Genomic DNA, 10,000 nt, shown 5'->3' on the forward strand with positions numbered 1-10,000 from the left:
TTCTACAAGAAAAAAAACCTCGTGGAGTTTCAGAATAAAAGTCTCTGAATTGAGTCTCACATGGAGTTTCAGAATAAAAGTCTCTGAATTGAGTCTCACATGGAGTTTTCAGAATAAAAGTCTGTAAAGCGTCTCACATGGAGTTTCAGAATAAAAGTCTGTAAAGCGTCTCACATGGAGCCGTTGAAGTTCCCGACGACGCCCGGAGACTCGCCCGGCGTCGGGCTCCTGAAGCACGGGTTGTTGGCGTTACAGAGGATTCCCTGTAGCCATGGCAACGTGCCGGCCGACGGCATCGCCTTATTGGGAAAATGACCTGCAGACAAACAAAAATCATAACAGACGTTATTTCAGGACACTTTACAGATAGAGTAATCAACAACAAGACAAAAACATACTCCCGTACAGGTTATATCTTGGTAAACAACTACAGCTAATCCACCCACCAGACTCCATGTAAATAATCAGGACTTTTATCATCGTAAAACACACTTCATTCAAAATGGACAGAAACTAAACTATCAAAAGCCGTCTTGGTTCATCTTTCCACTGTTCCAACAATCACCACTCTGGTTTGGTTGAAATAAACCCTTAATTCACCCATTTACATGTGGAGATATGCTGGCTCTATACACGCTAAAAGTCCTGATTATTTACATGGAGTCTGGTGGAGATATGCTGGCTCTATACACGCTAAAAGTCCTGATTATTTACATGGAGTCTGGTGGGTTTGGTGATGGTGATTTCGGGGCTGTTTCATGTTAAACTAAAAGGATCTTACTCTTTAACTAAAAGGTCTATCTCTGTAGGGATCCATCCCATAATGTTGTCACACACTTATAATAATAATCTGAGTGTCAGCAGCAAAAAAAACTAAAGAAAAAAGAAGTTACCCTTTAAAGTGACAGAAATATGAATGGAGTCTGGTGTGCACACCAGACTCCATTCATATTTCTGGGACTTTAACGTGTGTTTGTTTACAAAACATGATATAAAAATCGAAACTGTGACACCCCCTCTATTATTATCATATTATTATTATTATTATTATTATTATGTTATAGTTGTAAACCGTGGACAATTCCAACACACATTAAAGTCCCTAGAAATATGAATGGAGTCTGGTGTGCACACCAGACTCCATTCATATTTCTGGGACTTTAAAGTGTTCAAATCAAAATCATGACACTGCTATTATATTAATATTATGTTACCCTTTTATAGTATAGACACCTCCAACTAGCCTCAGTCAGGCACACAAACATGTAAGAATAAGAGTCCAGGTTGGAGGAAATGACCCTTCATTACTTTCTGAACACGTGCAGTTAGTGAGATTTAATCTGAAGCCGTTTATCTTGCTGCTGCGTTGGAACAACGGTCCATTGGTTCACCTGAAGACACCGCAGGTAGATAACCTGTGATTGGTTTATGATGCCGGGACAGCGATACGACCTTTACCCCCCCCCCAGCAGAGAGGAGATATCAGGGAACATTTGGGGACCTTTCAGCCTGCCAACGGGCTGCTTTCTAATCACAGCTGCAGATTAGATAACGCTCAGATTCACAGCTTTCCTTTAAGGGAAACATCAATAAAGACACTAGTCAGCAGTCCGTCTCCGCTGGCTTTAAATCCCAGGAACCTCAACCACACACGGCTGGGTTTATACCACTCAAACAACAATCAAGCCACAAAAAACTAAGAAAATTTACAAAAACATGGGAAAAAAGTGATAAATATATGGGGGTAAAAATTACAAAAACATGGGGACTAAACTAAAAAAACCTAGACAAAAAGCGACAACAACCCTGAAACAAGTGACAAAAACACGGAAAGAATGACAAAAATGTCGTTAACATACAAAATATTCAAAAAGCGACAAAAGCCAGAAATAAAGCCTGTAAGGCGTCAGGACTACGGTCTCCTCTGAAGGAGATCAGATGAACAGACTCTCAGGAAAGTCCTGAGTCTCGGTTTGTTTAAATCTCAGGAAACTAAATATATTATCTGAAATCATTCCAGAACAAGGGTTACTTTCTGGGGATGCCCCCCCCCCTCAAGGTGTAGTTTCAGCGTGTACCTGGCCATGAAAAACAAGACCAAAACATTTCAAATAAGCCACAAAAACAGACAAAACATTTGGCGAAAAGGGACACAAAAAAGGCGCCATCACCAAACCAACAAGACTCCATGTAAATAATCAGGACTTTTAGCGTGTATAGAGCCAGCATATCTCCACCAGACTCCATGTAAATAATCAGGACTTTTAGCGTGTATAGAGCCAGCATATTTCCACCAGACTCCATGTAAATAATCAGGACTTTTAGCGTGTATAGAGCCAGCATATCTCCACCAGACTCCATGTAAATAATCAGGACTTTTAGCGTGTATAGAGCCAGCATATCTCCACCAGACTCCATGTAAATAATCAGGACTTTTAGCGTGTATAGAGCCAGCATATTTCCACATGTAAATGGGTGAATTAAAGGTTTATTTCAACCAAACCAGAGTGGTGATTGTTGGAACAGTGGAAAGATGAACCAAGACGGCTTTTGGTAGTTTGATTTAGTTTCTGTCCACTTTGAATGAAGTGTGTTTTACGATGATAAAAGTCCTGATTATTTACATGGAGTCTGGTGTAGTTTGGTGACGGTGATGTCCGGGTTGTTACATGTTAAACTAAAAGGTTCTTCCTCTTTAACTAAAAGGTCTATCTCTGTAGGGATCCATCCCATAATGTTGTCAGACACTTAGAATAATAATCTGAGTCTGTCAGCAGCAACAACAGAACTTTTAGTGAGTAAAAATCTAAAGTTGCCCTTCAAATCAGAACAAATATTAACAGGCTGAACATGAACTATGAATCAGATATCTGACAGAGAGATGATTCAGGAGCTGTGTTTAAATGTGACAGTTGAGAGTAAAAGTGAACTTGTCTCTGAGTGGCGAGTTTCAACATGTCTGAACAACAGCTCGCCGCTGAATCACTGCTCAGATATTCTCTCACAGAAACAGGAAGAGCAAATGACAGCGCCTGGAGCTCCTTATTCAGAACACAGCTACCGTTATTAAAGGTCCCATGACATGGTGCTCTTTGGATGCTTTTATATAGACCTTAGTGGTCCCTAATACTGTATCTGAAGTCTCTTTTATATAGACCTTAGTGGTCCCCTAATACTGTATCTGAAGTCTCTTTTATATAGACCTTAGTGGTCCCCTAATACTGGATCTGAAGTCTCTTTTATATAGGCCTTAGTGGTCCCCTAATACTGTATCTGAAGTCTCTTTTATATAGACCTTAGTGGTCCCCTAATACTGTATCTGAAGTCTCTTTATATAGACCTTAGTGGTCCCCTAATACTGTATCTGAAGTCTCTTTTATATAGACCTTAGTGGTCCCCTAATACTGGATCTGAAGTCTCTTTATATAGGCCTTAGTGGTCCCCTAATACTGTATCTGAAGTCTCTTTTATATAGACCTTAGTGGTCCCCTAATACTGTATCTGAAGTCTCTTTTATATCAGCCTTGTGTGATAAGGTTTTGTACCTTTCCATTCATCCATTCATTCATTCATTCACTGCTTCACGGTTGCAAACGGAGACAAAATCATTGTTTAAATCCCCAGTTACCTTACCTGTATATGCACCTGTATTTAAACATAATGTGTTAAGTACAGGTCGGAAAATGTGACAAAAAACGTCTAAAAAAAGCAACAAAATGACCTCTGATGCTGGCTCTACAGCCCTGTTCCCAGTCTTTATGCTAAGCTAAGCTAACGAGTTATTTAACGGTGTGTGACCTCATGGATCCTGAACTCAGCTCTGTGACCTTCAACACATCGATAAGCAGCCATAAACTCAGACAATAACCATTAATACCCAAAGATAATCAGCTGCTAACAGCTGACGCTCTTAAAGAGACAGTACGCTCCCGTTAACCTCAGACAGCAGTCTTAAAGAGACAGTACGCTGCCGTTAACCTCAGAGAGCAGTCTTAAAGAGACAGTACGCTCCTGTTAGAGCAGTCTTAAAGAGACAGTACGCTCCCGTTAACCTCAGAGAGACAGTACGCTCCCGTTAACCTCAGAGAGCAGTCTTAAAGAGACAGTACGCTCCTGTTAACCTCAGAGAGCAGTCTTAAAGAGACAGTACGCTCCCGTTAACCTCAGAGAGCAGTCTTAAAGAGACAGTACGCTCCCGTTAGAGCAGTCTTAAAGAGACAGTACGCTCCCGTTAACCTCAGAGAGCAGACTTAAAGAGACAGTACGCTCCCGTTAACCTCAGAGAGACAGTACGCTCCCGTTAACCTCAGAGAGCAGTCTTAAAGAGACAGTACGCTCCCGTTAACCTCAGAGAGCAGTCTTAAAGAGACAGTACGCTCCTGTTAGAGCAGTCTTAAAGAGACAGTACGCTCCCGTTAACCTCAGAGAGACAGTACGCTCCCGTTAACCTCAGAGAGCAGTCTTAAAGAGACAGTACGCTCCTGTTAGAGCAGTCTTAAAGAGACAGTACGCTCCCGTTAACCTCAGAGAGCAGTCTTAAAGAGACAGTACGCTCCCGTTAACCTCAGAGAGCAGTCTTAAAGAGACAGTACGCTCCCGTTAACCTCAGAGAGCAGTCTTAAAGAGACAGTACACTCCCGTTAACCTCAGAGAGCAGTCTTAAAGAGACAGTACGCTCCTGTTAACCTCAGAGAGCAGTCTTAAAGAGACAGTACGCTCCCATTAACCTCAGAGAGCAGTCTTAAAGAGACAGTACGCTCCCATTAACCTCAGAGAGACAGTACGCTCCCGTTAACCTCAGAGAGCAGTCTTAAAGAGACAGTACGCTCCCGTTAGAGAGCAGTCTTAAAGAGACAGTACGCTCCCATTAACCTCAGAGAGCAGTCTTAAAGAGACAGTACGCTCCCGTTAACCTCAGAGAGACAGTACGCTCCCGTTAACCTCAGAGAGCAGTCTTAAAGAGACAGTACGCTCCCGTTAACCTCAGAGAGCAGTCTTAAAGAGACAGTACGCTCCCGTTAGAGAGCAGTCTTAAAGAGACAGTACGCTCCTGTTAGAGCAGTCTTAAAGAGACAGTACGCTCCGTTAACCTCAGAGAGCAGTCTTAAAGGACAGTACGCTCCCATTAACCTCAGAGAGCAGTCTTAAAGAGACAGTACGCTCCTGTTAACCTCAGAGAGACAGTACGCTCCCGTTAGAGAGCAGACAGATGAAGTTTTTAAACTCACATTCGTGCTGTTCGTACGGAGGGTAGTTGATGCGCACGGTGATGAGGATGAAGAAGATGAGGAGCGGCCAGACGATCTCTACCAGGAGCTGAAGCTGAGAGACAGGAAGTGACATCACAAACATCAGTAACACAGAGACGCTATGTTCACATTTAACAAGCTGATATCACACAAGTTTGATGTTTTTAAACAACTCAAACTGACTAATAGGTTATCTAAATAGAGAAAAGCCCTCCTGTTGTCCTAATACCACTTTCATTGGTTTTTGAGTTGTTTTTACTCAATTTATAGCATTTGAAAAATAATTCACCCAGTTTCTAAACAGTTCTGACTCAACTTTGACATCCTCTAATATGTGTAACAGTACAGAGGTAATGAGTATAGAGGTAATGAGTATAACAGTATAGAGGTAATGAGTATAACAGTATAGAGGTAATGAGTATAACAGTATAGAGGTAATGAGTATATGAGTATAGAGGTAATGAGTATAACAGTATAGAGGTAATGAGTGGTGTCCGTGGTGTGTTTACGGTACTGGTGGTAGTGGGAAAAAGCAACAACAGTCAAAATGAAAAAGCCACAAAAACATTGAAAAAAGTGTCAAAATAAGGGACAACATAAATGTAAAAAATGACAAAAAAAACCCCGAAAAAAAAGTATAAAAAAAAAAAAATTCAAAATAAGTAAAAAAAAATGTTTAAAAATGTAAAAAAAAAAAAAGTGTCACAAAAGTGTTAATTTTGTATTCTGAACTGAGACGACAACAACAACAACAACAAGTGCACGGGCGGTGGGGGGAGACAACACGAGGGTTAAACAGAAACGGTTTTTGGGAGAATGAGTGCAGCGCTGTGATGAAGAGCAACTGACCGTCTGTCGGCGTCTGTAGGTGAAGTTCTTCCACAGCAGCAGACCCAGCTGGGTGGAGACGGACATCGCTGCAGCTGTCGCTCCGCTGTGAACACAAATATCACACACGATGAGCCATCACACGACTCAAAGGTACCGGGGTCAAAGGTCACAGCAGATAACACACAGAGAGACACACACACACAGAGACACACACACACACAGACACACACACACACACACACACACACACACAGAGACACACACACACACACACACACACACACACACACACACACACACACACAGAGAGACACACACACACACACACACACACACACACACACACACACACAGAGAGACACACACACAGACACACACACACACACACAGACACACACACACACACAGAGACACACAGAGACACACACACACACACACACACACACACACACACACACACACACAGAGATTGAGATTGGTGCAGCCTACACATTAAAGTGACAGATATATGGATGGAGATTGGTGTAGCCTACACATTAAAGTGACAGATATATGGATGGAGATTGGTGTAGCCTACACATTAAAGTGACAGATATATGAATGGAGATTGGTGCAGCCTACACATTAAAGTGACAGATATATGGATGGAGATTGGTGTGCTCTAAATAGGGTCCTGATAAAGATGACTTTAAACATGTAGACTATAAACAGGAGCGTGATCAGGTCAGTCAGGACGATGTTAAACCTGAGAGGCTCTCAGTGCACTTACAGATGTTAATGACACCCCCCCCCCCCATCCATTTCCACACAGGAAACACTTAATAATGAATGAATGAGTGAATGGGGGGGTGGGGGTTGATGAACTCAGACGTTGATTAGATTAAATCTCTGTTGTTTTAGAGGCTGAAAATACATTTTCTGTTTTTAAATGAATTAATTACGTATCTCTGTTTCCATAGTTACCAGAAACAGACAGACACACACACACACACACACACACACAGAGACACACACACACACACACACAGAGACACACACACACACACACACAGACACACACACACACACACACACACACACACACACACACACACACACACACACACACACACACACACACACACACAGTAAGATGTCTTGTAATAAGATCTAATCATCTTTGATAGTTAAAGTCTCCTGATAGGACTTCATACATTTCACTAAAGTTGAATTAAAAGTGACAGAAAGGTGTTTAAATGACGGGCTCCCTCCCGGGAGGGGCCGCTGCAGCTTCCCCAGCTCCCCCAGCTCCCCCAGCAGCTCCCTCCCGGGAGGGGGCCACTGCAGCTCCCCCAGCGCCCCCAGCTCCCCCAGCAGCTCCCTCCCGGGAGGGGCCGCTGCAGCTCCCCCAGGTCCCCCAGCTCCCCCAGCGCCCCCAGCGGCTCCATCCCGGGAGGGGGCCGCTGCAGCTCCCCCAGCGGCTCCATCCCAGGAGGGGCCGCTGCAGCCCCCCAGCTCCCCCAGCGCCCCCAGCGCCCCCAGCAGCTCCATCCCGGGAGGGGGCCGCTGCAGCTCCCCCAGCTCCCCCAGCGCCCCCAGCGGCTCCATCCCAGGAGGGGCCGCTGCAGCTCCCCCAGCGCCCCAAGCGCCCCCAGCGGCTCCATCCCGGGAGGGGGCCGCTGCAGCTCCCCCAGCGGCTCCATCCCAGGAGGGGGCCGCTGCAGCGCCCCCAGCGCCCCCAGCGGCTCCATCCCGGGAGGGGGCCGCTGCAGCGCCCCCAGCGCCCCAAGCACCCCCAGCGGCTCCATCCCAGGAGGGGCCACTGCAGCGCCCCTAGCGGCTCCATCCCGGGAGGGGCCGCTGCAGCGCCCCCAGCGGCTCCATCCCATCCCGGGAGGGGCCGCTGCAGCGCCCCCTAGCGGCCACCACGCCAACTGCACCTGCAGCCCATTTATTAAAATACCAAAAACAACTTGAACTTCTAACGTTTGGACCTGTGACCCGGAAGGATCTTCATCCTCGGATCCTTCAAACCAACCTCTCACCGTTGGGTTGGTGTTCTTCAAATGCTATATAACCAGTGGAAGTAGGGGTCTGATCACGTGTTCTGGCCCGAGGACACGAGGACGGTTAACAGTTATTAAATAATTACCAGCAGCTCATAAAAAGCATCTAATCTTTAAACTGTGTCTCTTTAAGGAGACATTCAGGCCACTTTCTTTAAATCCTAAAATCTCTTCTAAAAGCACATCAACTCTCATGTCTCCTCGTTTTCAAAATGTCAAAATCAGAAATATTACCCAAAAATGTATTCATGATCACTATTAATACTACTAATTTCGGAGGTTTTATTCAAGTTTTGGCATTTCCAAACTATATTCTGACTAAACTTTGAGTCTCTGAAGTCTCCGATTATCCATCAACACACATTTCCTCTAATATTAGTCTCAATATTTCATCATTTCGGCGTTTTTTTTAATCACAAATTAGGTAGAATTCCCTACAAATGAGGATTATTGTCCATGACTTCCAAAAATAAGTGTGAAGCAAGTGGTAATAAGTTGGTGTTAGTGGTGGTCGGGTCACAAAAGCATCAAAAAACGTAGAAAAATACGACAAAAACGTAGAAAAAAGCAGAAAAAAGCGACAAAAGTGTCGAGGAAAGGGATATAAATGTCAGAAAAGCGTCAAAAAGGAGTTCATTTTTCATTTAGACAACACAAGGGTTAAGATGAGCATCTTTTCTAAATTCACTTTAAACACGCTCAGCAGCGAGCTGCAGTTTTCACTTTGTTTTCACCCAAAATCGGATTTTAACAGCTGTGCGCCGCCAGAGCGGGAAAATGAAGCCCCTAAAGTGGTTAAAAGGTGAATGAAGGAGTGGTGAAGATGAGTGAGAGGCTGATGAAGAGGAGTAGCAGGGTAAATACCGTGTAGGAGATGTTTTCAGGCTGCTGCTCCGTCTTAATTCTGCAGAATCTGATCTGCTCTTTGAGCCGCAGCCGGAGACTCAACTCACAGCGGTCTCTGCACTTCCGCCCGGGAACTTCAAAATAAAACACCGTGGAATATTTAATTAGAAACAGCTTTATTGGCCAGGTTTGAGTAAACAAGCAAAGCATTGACTCTCAGAGTACTCACTTAACATATAAAGAATTAAAACAGAAAGGCTGTGGCCGGGTTGGCTCAGTGGGTAGAGCAGGCGCACACGTACTCGAGGGTTCGAGTCCGACCTGTGACAGTTTCCTGCGTGTCCCCCCCCCCTTTTCCCCTTTCTCACCTAGCTGTCCTGTCAAAATAAAGGTGGAAAAGCCCAAAAAGTAATCTAAAAACAACAAAATAAAACCAGAAAGGACAGTGGTGGTTTCTGGGACGTTCTCATAGCCTCTACTGTCGCCGTTGGGGCAGAGTTGTGTTCATTGTCTTTTAAAAATGTTGGAGGTGGAGACTGTGCTCCTTAAAAAGTGTGTTTCCTGTTGTAATAACAATAGTTCATTATTTTTTTTGGAGGGGGGGGGGGGCTCGCCCGGGGCGCCATTCAGTGTAGAACCGCCACTGCTGTTACGTATACAGTATGACAATATATTTCACACATTATTAGAAATATACCATAAGGAATAGTGCAGTATCAGTAGAGTCTGAGATTTAAGATTGAAATATAAATATAGGGCAAGGTGAAATATTAATAACAATATTGTAATTTTAAGATATAAATATATGTGAGGTAGATGAGCAGAACAGTGTTGATGGACTTTGTTCAGTTTCAGTGTGTAATGTCATGTCTATTTCTGACATTATGTATACATATATATATATATATATATATATATATATATATATATATATATATATGGCCCTTTGCATATATATGTGCAAAGGGCCATATGTCAGAGTCAACCCCGTGGCCCGCTGCATCGAGGAGTAAACCTCTAGATACGTGC

General features: G+C 43.9%; 1 protein-coding gene across 1 annotated transcript in view; it reads right to left on the reverse strand.

Annotated features, from left to right (window-relative positions):
* LOC144524024 (phospholipid-transporting ATPase ABCA1-like) overlaps positions 1-9,081 on the reverse strand; it is a 69,403-nt gene extending 60,322 nt beyond the window's left edge. The window contains exons 1-4 of the mRNA XM_078259984.1: positions 8,990-9,081; positions 6,099-6,183; positions 5,229-5,322; positions 175-316 (exon numbers count right to left, since the gene is read on the reverse strand). Coding sequence (XP_078116110.1) covers positions 175-316; positions 5,229-5,322; positions 6,099-6,164 — 302 coding nt within the window. The 5' untranslated portion in view covers positions 6,165-6,183; positions 8,990-9,081. The remainder of the gene's footprint in view (positions 1-174; positions 317-5,228; positions 5,323-6,098; positions 6,184-8,989) is intronic.
* Between the last annotated feature and the right edge of the window lie 919 nt (positions 9,082-10,000).

This window comes from Sander vitreus, chromosome 10 (genome assembly GCF_031162955.1).
Source record: "Sander vitreus isolate 19-12246 chromosome 10, sanVit1, whole genome shotgun sequence".
In the NCBI taxonomy this organism is placed as follows: Eukaryota; Metazoa; Chordata; class Actinopteri; order Perciformes; family Percidae; genus Sander; species Sander vitreus.